General features: G+C 39.8%; 1 protein-coding gene across 1 annotated transcript; it reads right to left on the bottom strand.

Annotated features, from left to right (window-relative positions):
- Nucleotides 1-1589: 1589 nt before the first annotated feature.
- Nucleotides 1590-18025, bottom strand: LOC139444208 (beta-1,4-N-acetylgalactosaminyltransferase bre-4-like). Its single transcript, XM_071225120.1, has 6 exons — nt 17767-18025; nt 13608-13849; nt 11855-12042; nt 9712-9834; nt 8033-8125; nt 1590-1764 (listed from the first exon to the last, which is right to left on the bottom strand). Exons 1-6 carry the CDS (start codon nt 18023-18025, stop codon nt 1590-1592), a joined length of 1080 nt encoding a protein of 359 aa, XP_071081221.1.
- Between the last annotated feature and the right edge of the window lie 388 nt (nt 18026-18413).

The raw sequence follows: 18413 nt of genomic DNA, 5'->3' as shown, positions 1-18413 counted from the left end.
CTGGTCCAGACTCGATTATTTACAGACCGCCAGCATATAGCTGGAATATTGCTGAGTGTGGCGTTAAACAACTAGTAAAACAAACAAACAAACACACGTCATGGTCATGAATCAGACAATCATGTAACGGAATGAGAAGTGGATAAAAAGTTTCAGATTTATATTCAAATATTGGTATTTGGTGGTGATATTGCCCTTCCGCAAATTAACTACAAGGGAGATAACTCATCGACTTCTTGTGAATCAACTGGTTTGGGGTAAATTCGGAGAGGATCTCATATAGGTCATACTTGTTTCCAACAAGTATTTACATGAATGAAAACGAAACTTGCTGTAGCGATTTATTGTCATGTTAATAAGTAGATTCAGACAATAACAATCAACATTGATATCCAAACTCGACAAAACTCGTCATTTAAGAGATAAATATTGATATGTGGTGGTTATATTGGATTTATGCAAATAACTGAGTATTCTACATGTATCCTTGGGTCTGTTTACTCCAATGTAGAATTTCAAATCACTTAAATATGTCATTAGAGGCTAACAGTGTATTGATATTCTATGCCTAGCCATCAAACTCTTGTCGGCCATCTTGGATTTTTGGGCCACCAGGGGGCTCTGGTGACTGAGTGTTAAGTACACTTCAGTGAGTAAGTGTGGCAAGTTACATGCATATAAGTCCTGGCACACTGTTTTAGAGTTAAAAGATTCAACAGTGTGAAGACACACATATAGGAAACTTGTCGGCCATCTTGAAATTGGCCATCTTGAAATCCTGAATTTTTGCAGATTTGTCAATAGTTGGAAACGTTCAGTAGTTGTGAATATCTGTTTAGAAACATAATATGGCTATTTCGCAATACAACACATGCTTTTTTCATCAAAACATTGAACCGCATCTGACATATTGACAATATATTGATTATAGGTGGCCAGATTGGATTATGCAAATTAGACATATTTCCCAAACTGGGATTGCTTGGGACTTGAAATGCTTTGTGGTGAAATAAATTCTGTTGCAATTTGTTCCCAGTTGAGTGGAAAATGGCCTAGATTGCCTGGGCTAATAGGGTTAGTGCAAATATCACAAGATAGTTCCCATGTCTTTACAAACTACCCCCGATGTTGTACACGTAAATATAAATTGTCAATGCAAGAGAATAACCAACATTGTCCAAAATTGCCCAAAGCTTGTTCAAAATGGATCTAATATAAAACACAAAATAAAAAAGGCTACAGATCACCAGCAACCAAAATTAGGCCACCATCCTAGGGACCGTGGGGTCCAAACGGACAAAGACCAAGTTTTTGTATAGTGCGCATTGTGGGCTTTAGGGCCCCATTGTACTTTTTGGTGAAGAGCCAGAAAGATGGAAAATATATTTTGTTAAATAAATATTTCTAAATAAATGAGTGAGATATCCTGTAGTGAGCGTCATCTCTGAGAGTTGACATGTATGCTCATAATCAAGAACCTCAAAACAAGAGGGTGGAATAACGGAGTCATATTAGATCATATATATTATACTGATTAATAAGAAAAAGGTTACTGCCGAGACCATAAAGTGTTCTAACCAGTGAAACATTCATAAATTAATGCCATAATGCTTCAGCTGAGTGAGTACTTCAGTTTGATTGACAGAAACATATATTCGGGTATATAGAGGCTTGTAGTCCACAGATATTAACCGGTAAAGTCGTCCCAAACTGTTGAGGCCGTCGGTCTCAAATCGGAGGTGACTTTTTCCATACACAGCCATCCTGAAGAAAATACATAGATTGAATATAAGTTATGTACATTTTACCTGACTTATTGATTTTCACTTAATGAGTCGGGTGTATTTCACATATAAAAATTTGATCAAGATGGCATATGGCACAACATCGACAAGACTCGAGAGAGCCGAAGGTCCGGGGTTCGATACCCGACCGCGTCATACCAAAGGACGTTAAAAGATAGTACTTGTTGTTACGCTGTCTGGCGCTTGGCATTCAGGGTTTAAAACAAGGACTGGTCGTCTCGGAGTCAGTATACTGCTACATGGCATTTCAGTGTTTTAGCACTATAAAATCGGCATTAGTCCGGACAAGTACAAGCAGCCACACACATGTGCAAGCACGTCGCTATAAAAATGCAATAATCTTGGACGCGACGTTAAACCCCATTTCACTTCACGTCAAATATAATTTTGTCACTGATGCGTCGAATGCGAAAATACATTTCTACCATAAATGTTTTTCAAAGCTTTACTAAAACGGTGCATGTAAACCAGATCAAACAACTTTTGAACAAGAGTTGTATGACCCTCTTCGAAATATTCGTAGAAAGAGCATGCTCGATTGTACCTCAACAGTTGTGAAATGTAGATACAAAAGACTGTAGCAGCTGGAATACTGCTCGACATAACGTGACGGATGACTATCGGAAAGTTGAAATGATCCCTCTTGTCAAACAGTTTTGTGGGTATTTTTGTCACTCTGAATCTTTATGCATAGATCTAAATATGAAACAGATGATGCGGTTTCCTTTATCTTTTATTTCTAGGTCGGTTGGGTAAACTAGTGAAATTGAATTGGCTATTTGAGCACTATTGAACGATATCAGATTCGATATGTGTGAAACATCTTGGCCAAATTTCCTTGTTTGATGTCAGAGGAGAAATACCATTTTATATGCATAAAGCAACAGATCAGCAAGAATGAGAACACAAATGGTGCTCATGAGCCTTTCTGCAAAATGTATTTGGACGTTACCCATGGGGAAATCCACCATTTCACAATTTTTTTCTTAGTAAACTTCAGATGACACGTGCTTTCATTTTTGACATACTTTCCTCAACGTCTGAAGAACCTCTGAAATGTAACTTTATCTACGGTATCCACGTTTAGTTTTCCATTATGTCCATCATGTGAGATTGTGATATACAAAGTTGAAAATCAAATGCTTTTACATATTTGAACTTCTTTTCTGAGATTGCAAAGCTCCAAGCAAATCCTTTCTTTTTTGAGAATCCACAGGATTTTAATTCCACTTATCTCAAATACTTTATGTGAGTATAAAGAACGGCCTTCCTTTGTTGTATTAAGGATTGTGATTAATCTTTTATTTGATTTTGTAGTACATTTGGTGGACCCAGCAATATATATCTCTCTGTACGAATTCATATTGAGCTTTGGAATCCAGTATGTCATCGGGTTATAGTCTAGAAATAAATTAATAAAAGCGACAAAACCCTTTCCACAATCATATAATTCCGGTATCATGAGCATGTGTTTATTATTTGTACTGATTCATGGTTTTCGCATATTTATATGTGGCATTTTTTTATGTAGTGATTTGCATTCACCAATCACCACTCAGACACACACACACACACACACACACACACACACACACACACACACACACACACACACACACACAAACAAAAAAAACAACAACAACAAACAAACAAACATACTTCTGTTCAGAAGTTCATTCCCCTGACATGCATGTGTGCAGCGCGTGGCCACGCGTGTGCCATGCATGTACCAGATGAATATGAATATAGAGAGAAAGCAGAACAATGAGATGTAAATCTTGAGTATATGAGCGGCCATTGACCTGTGTCCACCAGACAATAAACACAATTTCGACCCGTCTTTATTTGTGCTCGGTTGCTGGACTTTGTTACTAGCTGTCTAGGACAACTGAAAATGTAGTGAAATATCTGCTACAAAGACATCGATCGAGGTAAAGTCAGTGATTAAACACTCACTTTCACATCTTGTGAGATCGTAAGTGTCATTTCATGTCGGAAAATATGCCAGAAATTGGAGAACGTGTTCTCAGCGACTCGGAGGACTACGTGCTGTCAGTCTTGTTACCCGGCCTGTCAGTGACAAATTGTTCATCGTCAAAGACACCGATCAGAGAAATCTGCAGGAATGATGATTCTAAGAAAAGAAAGGAGGAGATAGAAGAAGTAAGATTAACAACGATAGAGGTGCAAGTTCACTCAAGCGAGGCGGGATCAAACGATGGACACAACATGGCGACGGTCAAAGTACAAGAGTCAGACAGGTGAGAATGTCGATCTGGTGCATACAGACAATGTGAGTAGAGACTAAACACATACATCAGAATTTTGTTCAGTAGGGGTGATGACAGCAATTGAATATCTCACAAGACATTTTTATAAAGGGTTAGACACAATGGAGGAGAGAATAATGTGTGAAATGCAGAACATTATAGACATAGAGATATGTAAAGTGAGGTTAGAGAAAAGATAGGCGATGTGAACTCTGAGCTCAAACAAATGAAAGATCAACAAGACCAAAAACACGAAACAATGAAAAAGAGTATAGACAATATACCCAGACAAAAAAGCTATGCTGCAGCTGCAAAAAAAGAAAATAGCGGGCTAAACATTGTGTTGAGAAATGTTCCAGAATCGAACAACGAGTGTGCTTCCTCAAAAGTAAATGGCATGATTAAAGATAGACTAAAGTTTGGAGACATTGCAGCAGTCGATGCTGCAAGGAAATATTCGAATAACCCCCATATCTCCTGGTGTAGAAATCGCCAAATGCAGATCCATCGACTGGGTGAAAAAATGAAACAAAAAGATAGCAGAAACTTTAGGGAAGTTTATATTCAAAATGATAAACCTCTACAGCAAGACAAATAGATGCTATTGAGATTTTTAGACACTTTTAATGCAGGTTATTAAATATCAACGGCCTGAGATGACATATATTTGTGGAGATATTAATAATGCTGAGGGCTGTTAGACTTTGTGGAAGGAGTTGCTATTTTGCCTTACCGGGAAACAATTGTCACTACTGTTAATAATTGCGGCCATCTCCTAATTGACTTTTAAATTAACATTAATTATTGTATTGTGAATGGAAGATGTGACTCAAGGGACGACTTTGCTTACATAGCCTCTAGGGGTGCCTCTGTGGTAGACTACTGCATATGTCCGCATGAGAAACTGAACAAAATAAATTACTTTAATGTGTTAAGGCCAACTGAAATAGGTAACGTAGTGGCAGCCGGGGTGCGGTAGATCAAGCTGTTCTTAAAGTTTATCATATAATTGTTAGGTTTCTCGGCAGGATAAAACATACGGATAAAAACTATATCCGTTGAGGTCAAACGCGGATAGAGATGCAAATATCAAAAGTCAAGTAGGGACTATTTTAAGTGTCTATAAACAAACATGGCGTCGCCCTCGTCATTCGGCAATCGAGTCAGAATTAACCATCGGGAACCTGGACTACTACTGAAAATCCGTGTCTAACTGTGACGTAGCTAAGACATTTTATAAGTTTGGACAACTTTGGGGATATAAATTGCGAAACAATTTTGCGAGGGCACCAGGCCTAGCCAAGCGGCACCAGTAGCCATATCTGTGCATGTAGACCTCTGCGGCGTGGAACTTTTTCCACAAATTACAACAGTTGGATTTGGCCAAAATATGTTCGAATTGTTACTTTGTTTTGTTTTGTCGCTGTGTATACATCAGACTGCACTTCTTAACGTTATGTCAGGACAGGCCGACTGTCAACAACGTCTGACGTTTCATAGACTAGGATTTGAATAGCTTCCCTATAAAGGGCAGTTACTCTATCGGACAGACCGATGGATTGCCGCGAAAGGCAAGTAAAACAATTTGTGTAGGCAATTGTTGTTTTGCGTAAATGTAGATACGCCACTGTATAAGAAATAGATTTCAGTTGGAACTACATTGGCTTCTGTCACTGTCCGACAGACACATCACGTAATAACATCTGACGTAATAAATATTAATGCGCGCATTCCAGGAAAACTTGCAATGTTTCGCTAATGTTTGTGAGAGATGGAAAGAGATGTGTGTGTGTGTGTGTGTGTGTGTGTGTGTGTGTGTGTGTGTGTGTGTGTGTGTGTGTGTGTGTGTGTGTGTGTGTGGCTGCCTGTACTAGTCCGGACGAATACTGATTTATGGTGCTTTAACATGAATACCCCACTCAGACACAGTATACTGACTCCGAGCCGACCAGTGCTTGTTTAAGCCCCTTAATGCTGAGCGCCACACATGGTAACAACAAGTGCCATCTTTTAACGTCGAACCCCGTATCTTCCGCTCTCCGGGCGAACGCACTAATCTAGACCACGGAGGCGGTTAACAGAATTGGAAGAATGACATTTTATGATAAAGAGGTTATCACGTTTGTGTGTTTGGGGATGGTAAATATCCTGTATTAGGAATAAACACTTTATATTAAGCTCGCCAAGGCTTGCTAAATACAATGTTTATTCCTAATACAGGATGTTTACCATCCCCAAATACACTCGCGTGATAACCTCTTTATATTTATTGATATTGCATAATCGATTTTTAGATATCAGTAAGATATACAGAATCTTACCTGAGTGTCTTTTGACATAATATACACGAACACGAGTTGATAAAGGAGGAAATATACTGAACCGCAAATGAAACGTCCCCATGGTGAATATATGAGAAACCTTATTTGTCCAAACACTGAAACATACTTAGAGACATTAAAAAGATGAAACTTAACAAAACTTATTATCAAGGTTGAAATTAAAGTGTCAAACGTACTTAAAGTGAAACACATCACTTGTCTCTGAGAAAATGGCATCACAAGTGTGTCCGCCATGTGCCATGTGCATTGATGACAGCCGTGCACCGTCGATACATGGAATGGATGAGGTGGTTGATGAAGGCCATAGGCGCTTAAGCCCACACTATGAGGAACGCCTGACGCAGTTCAGCTACAGTTGTGTGCCTTGGTCGGACGTTATTCAGACGAATGAGCCCACAGATGCTCAATGGGATTTAAATCGGGACTGAGGGCAGGCCACTGCATGGTTCTGATGCCATTCTGCTGGAGGAAGTCTCTTGTTGCTCTCGCAGTGTGGGCACGGTCGTTATCATGCTGAAACTCGTGGTTGCGGCGACGTGCCAAATGAGGTATGGCGTGTGGTCTCAAAACGTGATCAATGTACCGAGCTGCTGTGACACAATTGCCTCTCCCTGGACAAATGTTCTGGAAGGCCACAGGGCCGACCCGCTGTGCAAGACCAGTTCCACCCCACACCATGATGTTCGGACCACTCCACGAGTCTCTCTCAACAACACAAGCATCCGAATAATGTTCCCCATGGCGTCGCCAGACTATCTCTCTCTGCAATCTGCTGTTGAGATACAGTAACGGCTCTCGTCTGAGAAGAGGACTCTTCTCCACTGCTGGTAGCGCCAACGCTGGTGCTGTGTTGCTAACTGAAGACGGTCCGGGTGATGACGTGGTGTCAGAATGGGTCCTCGGTGTGGCCTGTGACAGTGGGCTTGTCTGCTATTCAATCGTCGACGCACGGTGTCCGCACTAATGTGTCGCTGGTGTGTCCCCAAGGTCTGTCAAGTAGTTTCCGCAGCAGTAACAAAGTGATCTTGAAGATGTTGTTGCACAATCAGACGATCCTGACGTCGGGTGGTGACCCTTGGTCTTCCACTACGTGGTCGGTCATCTGTAGTGTTGGTGGTATGGTACCGTTGTTGGAGCCTGTATATGGACCTTACGTGGACTTGCCGGGCGGTTTGTCCAGCTTGCAATCGTCCAAAGGCTTGCTGTCGCTGATTTCTTGTCAATCTTGGCATGTGGTGGCAATTCAATAAGGAATGAATGTTGCCCGATCTGGGTGGATTTGTATAGGGCAAGACATGGGGGAACGCATGTGCATTTTAATTTGCGCGGAATTCACGTGCATCGGGTTACCATGACCGCTGCCGTGATGCGTTTGGGCGATCGGTTTTATTGTCATCTGCTTTGTTTTTTATCATCAAATTTAATTTTTTACGGAGAGGTAATGTTAAACTTTAGACAAAACATACCCAGAAATTTAAATGACAACTTTTCATGCAATGTTACTTGGGGTGACGTTTCTTTTGCGGTTATATATATATATGTCTGTTCATTGTTTCATGCTGATTGTATTGCACCATATAAATGCTCTGAAAGTGAAGAGCACAATTCTACTTACTCTTCCTTTGTATGGTGCGGGTCATTTTTATGCGTCATAGCAGTGTAACGAGGATATCTGCTGAATTCATATGGCAGTTTTTTCTTCAGCAATCTGAAAATGATTGTATTTCGATATGAAATAAGTATGGACGTGGTTTTCCTCGGGCGTTTTCTGTGTTTGCCATGATTATGATTTACTTAGTGAATTTGCCCTTTAATTTGTGAACGACTGGGGCCTATAACTGGTGCCTTTAACACCTGTCGCGTTTGACGTCACTGATACAATTGCAAGATATGTAAAATCATTAACTTCACAAATGCCATGAATAATACAAACTGATACTTACTCAAAGTACCATGTGTTGAATGAATTCTATATGAGCTAGATGTATGTGGTAAAATACATCGTAACGTTTCGTTCTATCCTTGTTATACTATTTGTATGACACTGCACTGTACTCATCCTCTTCCAGAAATGATACCGTCACAGTACGAGTGGACATTATGGTACTATGGGTCAAACCGACATTGCTGTTACAGTGTACCTACATGTATGTCATGTCAAATCCATTTGTTGCACGTGGCGCATTTCCAGTTGAAAAGACACACGTTATTACACAATAGAATCGAAACGTCCTACCTATTCATTTTATCTCTCTCTTATCAACATCTGAAAACCATCGAGTCATAACCATCGAGTCAATTCTCTATCATTAAACTTATCGAAATTGTTTGTCAACTGATCGAAAGATCAGATTACCGCTATTGACGCCATGAAACGAACCTTAGTTTTTAGAGAATGGATCTATATATCATAAATGCCATACCTTGACTCGTAACGAGTCATATTTGTTGTAGTTTGACTATCATACATCAACACATTCGCGATCGAAATTGCAAGACCGTCTGATACTCAACGGTGACACGTCAAAGTGCTACAGACATATAATAAAAGCTTCAAATGGAATAACAATATAATGGAATATGTTATTCCTGGTAAAATATTAATTACAAATACTATGTCAATCATTGTATCATTCTTTTAAGTGATATTATTGGATTTTTATAGATTGGGACAACATGTGTGTAGAGCTGATTGCTATTTTTCAGGCTTAGTTTCAGAGGCAAATACACACAGTGATCGTAATCACTGCATGTAAAACAATGTCTAGAATAACCATAACTACAACTGAAATTATAAATTGATAAGTCAAGTGATGTTTTATGGCAAATGTCTCATTTCAATTGAATAAGTTTGGTACCTCCAGCATGTTTTTTTCTCCTGAAGGCATACGAAGTAGTTTTTGAGTCTGCACGATACATGAAATAACAATAGCGCGCTATACACACGACGAAACGATATTACCCGACCTACATTCCATATTAGGAATAGCACGCTGAGCAAATGCATGATGTAACCATTTCAAATCATACGTAATCGAAACATTTCGGACGGAATTTAAAAAACGAACGATTTTGTATGAATGAGTGCTGTAGTGTAAACAAAGAAGAGGTACATAGGTCGTGATGATGAAATTAAATTGTGGTATGTCTGTCAACGTAAACATGGTGGCGCAGGTAAGAAAAGTACAGGGCATACAGACCCCTAACTGCAAGTATTATGCTCCATTTTTATTACATTATGTGTGAACTGGGTTTGGCGCATGACTCTCCTAGTCACTGATTGAAAAGCCTTACCTGTGAAACAGGTCATCATCTTCACCTCCCCACATGAAGTACAAGTTAGAGTAACCATTGATGGTGGAGAAAAATGTCTCGTTGAAGGTTATCACTCCACCAAAGTGATTCTTGTAAAATATCCTGGAAATGAGTGTGTGAGTTATGTATAACGCAGCTATTATTTCAGTCGTATGCCAGTTTGTCAGCATATTGTTGTAGTGAGTGAGTGAGTGATATGACTTGGACACCATGTGGGGAATCGAACCCGGGTCTTAGTCTACCCCAACACATCAAGTGAGATACAAAAACATTTTTCTTTATGAACATTTGACATTTCCTTCCCGGTCAGGCACAAACTATACTGAACAACAAAAGTTCCTGTGACATTGAATATGATTTAATACAAAGTTATGTTTTTTACCAAATCTGAAACATTTTCGGTTTACAACAGATAAAAGACTCCTGTAAGTGTTCAAATGGTTTAATTTGCCATACTGACTTCAGAAACTGCGTTATTTCATATAAAAAAAACATGAACATGCCAAAATGTCAATTTACAAATCAATAGCGTGTGTGTCCACCTATGGATGCGATGCAAGCAACACATCTTCGTCTCATGGAATGGATCAGGCGTCGCACAAAGTCCTGTGGGATGTCTGTCCATATCTGCTGGAGCATGTTTCGAAGTTCCTGGAGTGTCTGTGGAACACGTGGTTGACGTCGAAGGCGCCGATCCATCTCATCCCACATGTGCTTCATTGGCTAGAGATCAGGGGAGCGAGCCGGCCAGGGGATGACATTCACGTTGTTGTGTTAAAGAGGAAATAAGTCGAGCAATATGAGGCCGGGCGTTGTCATGTTGAAAGGTAATGCCTAGGCCATGACGACGCAAAAACGGTAGAACAACAGGACCGATGATCTCGTCGCGGTAGCGCTGTCCATTGAGATTTCCCTCTACCACTATCAAACGGGTCCTCTGTCTTGCTGTAATCCCATCCCATACCATAACGCTGCCGCCCCCGAACCGATCTTCTTCCATGACACAATGATTGACGTAACGATCACCTCCACGTCGGTACACTCGAGTCCGTCCATCGCTGTGGCTGAGGTGAAAACGAGACTCGTCAGTGAATAGAACTTGTCCCCACTGCATGGCCGTTTAGCGTTGAAGCTGTCTGCACCACTGTAAACGTGCTTGGTGGTGGTTTCCTGTCAAAATGGGACGTCTGGTGGGTCTTCTGGCGACAATCCCTGCACACCTGAGGCGACGACGCACGGTTTGTGAAGATATTCGTCGAAGGTCAGGGGTGCTTCTTGCAGTCACTGTTGCTGGCTGGAATCGATTTCGTAGGTGTGTTGTTCGAATCCAGTTGTATTGTCGATTATTGCTTACGCGTGGCCTGCCATTCCCAGGATGGTCTCTTACTGCATTCGTCTGTTGCCAACGTTGCCATCAACACCAAATGGTGTTTCTGTGGACGTTAAGTTGTCTTGCAACATCACGTTGACTCGATCCTGCTTCAAGCATACCGGTGGCTCGCAGACGCTCATTTTCGGACAGGCGTGGCATTTCGTAATGTTGAATAATTGCGTAAATTTGTTGTTTTTTCTGAGTGGTTGTTGTCATCACGATGCGAAACAATGCATGTGGAATCCCGTTAACGCACATGTTTTTATACCCATCTTTGGGTAGTGAAATGCATGGGGCTTGCATAAAAGTCAACTTTTGCATGGAATACATGCTTTTCTGTAGCAGTTGCGTTTTTGTGACTTGATTCGATACACGTACTACAATATTGGAAACCAAACATTACTTGTTATAAAAATACACTAAAATATTGGTGTCACAGGAACTTTTGTTGTTGAGTATATATAGCTCCCGTCCTATACTGAAATGAAAGTTTTAATCAAATGCACCAGACACACAAAATAATCACTTAAAGTCGACGAACGCATAATTACTATCGGCACTTATCTTGATGCATTATTAGATAAAGTGATTAATGCTATTAAGAAACCTTAAAAAAGAAATTTGATGAATATGTGCAATCCATCATTGGAACACCTTTGTTTAACTCCTTTCGTGAAAACCAACCATGCACCACCAGAACTATTGTGAATTTTGCAATCTATAGAGAGGATGGCAAAGGGTTGAGTCTACCTGTATTTCAGTATGTCGAGTCTTTGAGAGTGATGTATAGCCCTCGCACCACACCAGTAGGTATTCCTCTCACTCTCAGGCACCAAATCGACATCTTGGAAGGTGAAACAGTCAAAATGACAACGAGCCTTGGCTTCAAGGTACCCAATGTTTTTAATCAATCCTCTGTTAAACGGTGTACCATTTTCCTGCAAAAGTAATATATATGTATCATATAATGGGTAGGTTTCACGGCAGGATAACGCCAACGGATGAAAACGATATCCGTTGGGGTCATAGGCGGATAGAGATGCAAATATCAAAGGCCAAGTAGTGACAACTTTCAGTGTTTCAGTCGTTCTTGTTTTTCGGCGATCGAGTCAGATTTAACCATCGGGAATCTGGACAAACTACTGGGATAATTGCTATCATTATCACAAGAACTGTCTAATAAACTGAAAATCAGTGTCTAACTGTGACGTAGCTAAGGCATATTACAAGTTTCATCAGCTTTGGAGATATAAATAAAATTGCGAGATATTTTGGGAGGGCATGAGGCCTAGCCAAGCGGGATCAGTAGCCATATCTGGGCTGGTAGACCTCATCGGCTTGGAACCTTTTCCACAAATCAAAATTGTTGAATTTGGCCGAAATATGTCAGAATTGTTAACCATTTCGTTTTGTCTCTGTGTACACCCGGCTGCACTTCTTAACGTTATGACAACAACGTCTGATCGTGGCCGTGACGTCTCATTGACTAGGATTAGAGTAGCTTCCCTTTGACAAAGGGCAGATACTCTATCGGACAGACCGTGGATTGCCGTGAAAGGCAAGTAAAAACAAGCTGTATAGGCAATTGTTGTTTTGCGTGTATGTTGTTTCGCCACTGTATAAGAAACAGATTTCAGTTGGAACAAAATTGGTTACACTGTCATTGTCTGACCTACACATCATTTACCTGTTACGTAATATATATTAATGAGCACATTCCAGGAAAACTTGTAATTCGGTAATGTTTATGTGAGATATTTGATGAGCCAAGGCTCGCTAAATACAATGGTTATTCCTATCACAGGATATTTATCATTCCCAAATACACTCGCGTGATAACCCCTATACACATGTATTCTTTGTTTTCCTTTTTTCTATCAAGTGATTGATATGAGCGTCAATTTACGCACTTGTTATACCATGACATGTATCAACCCGATAAGTTGCCTCATACTAGCATGGGTTGCTGAAGTATAATTCTAACCAGGATCTTCACGCTATTGGTAATTTAGTATGATTCATCTGTTCCTTTTCATTGAAAGTCAGTCTTGAATATGGAAGGTGTTTATTTAGTATAAATGTATTTCCTTCTTCACCAGGATACTTCACAACCACACACATTGACAACAAAAAGATCAGGATCATCCAGCCCAATCCCACACCACACCTGTAATCTCATAAAGTTAAAAAAAAAACCGGAAAAGAGAGACGAGTGAGTGGGTGAGTAGGATTAACCATGCATTTGGACATTATTTCAGTTGTGTGAAAGTGTGTTCCCTAGCTGTTATTAAAAGCCCAACGTGACCCAGGTGGATATTCAGAACATTTGCTGAACCCACGGGTATCGTCAGAGAAAGATGTGGACTGTACAAATGGGGTCACTATTTGGCTGAAATACTGCCAATGAGACTTTAAATGTCAACTCACTCACTTCCGCAATTGTGTTGTCCACACAACGGTGAGACTGTCTACTCCTAAGCTGTTAGTTGTACTGTCAACACACCTGCTCCACTACAAAGATGGCATATTCTGCCTGTTGTTTCTGGAGCACTCTGTGGAGGTTGTTGAGGAGGATCTTCAGGTTCACCTCTCTGTCTCTGTAGGGAATTATTATGGCAAGTCGCTGTGGTGAGGCACATCCAAGCGGTTGGTGGTATCCCCCGGGGAGAAGTGTCTTGGACGCATTCAAGGTCGCCTCAAGATCAAGCCATGGTAGCGCTTCTTTTAGTATTCGTCGTTTCTCTCCTGAAAAAAATCACCGATACAATTACGGACTTGGAAATGATTATTTTCAAAGATGTCTTGTTACACATATACATTCATGGACGCATGCAAGGTCGTCTCGGGGGTACAAGCGGCCGAGTCGCAATTCGCTGTACAGAGTTGTGTCCCTTGGGCACGCCAGAAAACTATAATTGTGCGTTCGAATCCCGGTTCCCCCCGATTATGTTTCTAGGTTTGTCAGCACCATCCCCGTGCTCGTGGATTTTACCGATTAGGTAAATGTCTGAGACCTGCATCACTTCGTGCTTTCCTCCAACATTAAGCTGACACGCCGTGATATAACTGGAATAATGTTAAAAGAGGCGTTAAATCCAACTCGCTCACTCACTCAAGGTCGTCTCAAGGTCAAGCCATGGAAGTTATTCTTTTGTTATTCGTCGTGTCTGTCTTGAATTATTAAACACATTGCTAAAAACCGTGGATCAAAGATGGCCATGACTGAAATCTTTAACCCCAATACCCCAGTGCTTGAACTACAGCGAGATATCCACTGTGACACTTCAGGAAATGGAAGCGAGTCCAGCAAACATGCAATATGATAAATTTATTTAACGTGCCAACGTATCCAACATTCATTTAAAAACATGGGAACCTAGAAGTGCGCGAATGTATATTTAACATATTTAATGACTTTGTAACTTCATGATACTGTCATTCAGATCGAGCTTTGCTTTAGTACGTTTAAGCAGCACTGGGAATCAAAAGCCTCGCTTCGTGAAAACACATCTACTTTCAGATCAATGCAAGCTGTCTAAAGACATCTTAAACATCATGTACAATGTCAGCAGTTTTCTTGAGAAGAGCCTCTATAAAATTTAGATGTGGTGTTCTTTCAATTCTGGGTCAAAACTGGTCCCAGTGCAATTTCAAGTGCTTGACGTGAGAACAATACGTGATCTGATCGCGCTCATGGTGTTAACAACTGATTCGCTATTTATTGGCGACATAATTGTGGACCTGGACACAATGTTGTCATGTGATCATCCGTCATCAACCTGATCCAGTCGAATTGGCGTTCCAGAAACGGCACTTAAGATATTGCCTGAACATATATCAAAACAAAACTCGACGAAAGCTCTTCCTGAATCATAAGACTTTTCTGCTAAAAGCAGAGTCCATTGTACGATTCAGACTATATCCTATACACGTGTTTCTGAATCACTATCAATCAGCGATAATACCAATGTTCGCAAAAAGGTGAGCGTAGCCTCCCCCCACAAGAAATTATCTTATGCTCGATACCATTGTTTGTGTGTTGCCTAACGCCGCACTCAGCAGTATGCCAGCTGTATGACGAACTCAGACGAACGCGACAAAACATAACTAGTGATGTATAACTTAACACACATAAAAGGGTAAAAAGAAAAGATTCAATGTCCATGTATTCCTGCGAAACACTTTTATGGACCTACAAAGCCTTTTCTCCTCTGACATAATATCATGTGACTATTGTGACACACCCCAAACCTCTGACATGTTTGTAAGGTATGGTGAGTATTACTATTCCAGCTACACGGGTAAACATTTTTACAGATAGGCACATATCGGTAAATGTAAAAGGCGACTATGCTTGTCGTAAGAGGCGACTAAGGGGATCAGATGGTCAGATTCGGTGACTTGGTTGATGCATGTCATCGTATGCCAGTTGCGTGGATCGATGCTCCTAAAGTCAATCACTGGATTGTCTGGTCCAGATTCGTTTTTTTACAGACCCCCGTCATTTAGCTGGAATGTTGAAGATCTGATGTTACTCTTATTTGCCGATGACATTGTACCTTTCTCGTATACTGTGCGGGACTTGCAGAGACATCTAGATGTTTTAAATTGTAACATAAAAGTAAGTATGTTCCCTGATCTGATTGGTTAAAAAGTGTTGTCGAATGAGCATAACATCACTGGATTTTGGGGGTCTCATCACGGTGTATGTATACATTAATTAATGGAACTATTTTTTGAAATCATCTACATGGAGGAACAGATTGAAATTTACCCTGACTTCCACATCGGGGATTTCGATGAAATATTAAGTGAATAGGACGACGAGACATTTTCTGAGATAATTCAAGAATTTGAAGGTAAATGAAATTTACATTTTTCCATTAATTACACAATCTTAATCATAACTGATGAAATTTTCTTGGGCTTGGCCAAAGGGAAAAACAAAACAAAATCAACAGAGTAAAAAACATTTATTACAACTCTATAATAGTTATGACTTTCATATACCCACCTAGTTTTGTTATTATTACGGCGCTGTGTTCAAATGAAATTTCCGTACATCCATTCAGCATCACGCAACATCACGCAAATCTTACAAAACGAAATATTTATCTCCTAAATACATATCGTTTGAAATGGGGATTGTCATATCAAATGTTATTGTATTTAGAAATGGAGGGATAATAACCAAGTATGAAGCATTGACACTGGATAATGTGAAGATAAAGACGGTAACGTACTATAAATATCTTGGAATTTTGTTCACCTCACGGTTAATATGGTCCAAAGCATGACATTGTGAAACTCTTGACTTGCAAGCAATAGGGCCAGTTTTTCATTTGTTTAGTAATCACAGCTTTATAGATCTCTCGACTGTTTGTAATATATATAGTAAGATCGATCCAATATTGATGTATGGTTCGGAAATATGGGGTATTAAACATTTTGATACAATTGAAAAGATAGAAACATGCTATTTTAAACTTTTTCTTGGTGTGGGTAAATTTGCAGCTAACAAAGCTATTCTGGGTGAAACTGGACGTCGTTGTATGTTTATAAATACGCAAATTATAATTAAGTACTGATTAAGCTTTTGCGAATGAATGCAAGTCGACACCCCTTCCAAAGTTATATTATGCTTAAAGTATTAGATGAGAATGGAAAAGTCAATTGGGATAATGTGAGATAAATGTTATTTAATAGCGGTTTTGTGTATTTGTGGTTATTCCAAGATGTTTGTGATAAGAACATGTTTTTATCTGCGTTTAAAAGACGCTAAAGAGATATATATTTCCACTCATAGTACCATGTTTAGAGTCGTCTATTTTGTGTGCATTATGCTAACATAAAATCTCTTCTGCAACCCGAATTTTACATAACAATACTCAAAGACAAACGATTACTTAGAGCAATGTGTAAATTTCGACTCAACAGTATTCGTAAAAGGTCATTGTTAACTATAGCTCATACAGAATCTATATGAGAAGAATGTGACCTTCATTTAGTAGAGGATGAATACCATGTCTTTTTTTTTGTATATAAGAAATATATTCACTTGAGAACTACCTTTTCTACCTCATTACAGAAATATTATAAAGGTAATATAACGTTTGCAAATTTATTTAAATCATGTGATATTAATATACTACGCTTGATAGCTTTATATTTATGTGAATTATTTAAAATGAGATCGACAGAGATGTAACACTCTGGATATGTGACTTAAAATGCTATTTATCCAACTACTGTACTATGGTCCATGTGGCCTGAATTACGAAATACACTTGACTGATTGCTGAGTGCGGTGTTAATCAACAAACAAACAAACAAACAAAACATATCGGTAAAGGGGAGCCAGACTTTATTCGGTACATCTGGCATGATCTTTTGTAAGGCAAACGCCTGCGTTATCATATTACCATATACTTGCTATTGATAGCAAAAGCAACACCCAGTGCGGTGGGGGCAAATGATAAAGAGTCAGCAAGGCTATAATTGTAACCACCTGATTCTTATATCGAGTCTTACAAGCATGGTGTTGCTATTATGACAAGGTTCCCGACAGGGTGTTTGGCATCGTTATATGTAATAATTTCAGTTTGATAAATAACATTGCACCTCGGAAAAGGAATTAAGAAAGAAACAAAAAGCCAACTCACTGAGGTTGTTCTGCTGACATGGAACAAGACTTGGTGAATGTACAGGGGAAACACATGACTGCCCAGTTTCTCTCCGCAGTTTTTCGGGTGAAACATTTTCTTCCTTTACAGAATGGTTGAAGCTTGCTTGTTTGTGTATCCGTGTCTTGTGATTGACAGTTTGGTGGGACGTCAAACATAAATATGCAAGTACGATCACTGAAGTCACCTCTACGACCAAGAAACAAACGAATTTTCGGTTATACATTGATATATTCATAATCTTCTTGAGCCAGTAAGTTCCAACCGACCAACCAGATGCACGGTATCCTCAAACTGCGTGACTACAGATGTTGTTTACAAAAATCCATATCAATTGATTTACAAATCCATATCTATTGATTGTCTGTTATTCGACCAATTGTAGCACGCATTCTCTTGACACAGTGGGGCTCGTCAGTATGGAAGTGCCGAGTAAGCTTATGGTATGGCGCTACACGTCAACGTTCATCGCCTGTTTTCGAATTCTTCATGGAAGCGGGTGAAGGTATAAATCTGAACTTCACAAAGATGTTCAGCACCACGGTGAACTCAGATATGTTCATGAGGCTAAATCCACATTCGTATTGTTTTGTGCAGTCTATTGGGTAGTGTTTCATGTATTATGT

The sequence above is a fragment of the Haliotis cracherodii genome, unplaced genomic scaffold (assembly GCF_022045235.1).
Source record: "Haliotis cracherodii isolate W230 unplaced genomic scaffold, xgHalCrac1.p SCAF_5, whole genome shotgun sequence".
Taxonomy (NCBI): Eukaryota; Metazoa; Mollusca; class Gastropoda; order Lepetellida; family Haliotidae; genus Haliotis; species Haliotis cracherodii.
This window is presented reverse-complemented; position numbering and strand designations above follow the sequence as displayed.

Excerpts from the sequence above, each read along its gene's own strand:
- LOC139444208 (XM_071225120.1), bottom strand. The coding sequence starts at position 18,025 with ATGAATATATCAATGTATAACCGAAAATTCGTTTGTTTCTTGGTCGTA. Across the intron at positions 12,043-13,607 it reads CCATCTTTGTAGTGGAGCAG|GAAAATGGTACACCGTTTAA; the intron begins GTGTGTTGACAG and ends TTACTTTTGCAG. Across the intron at positions 8,126-9,711 it reads GATGATGACCTGTTTCACAG|ATTGCTGAAGAAAAAACTGC; the intron begins GTAAGGCTTTTC and ends AATCATTTTCAG.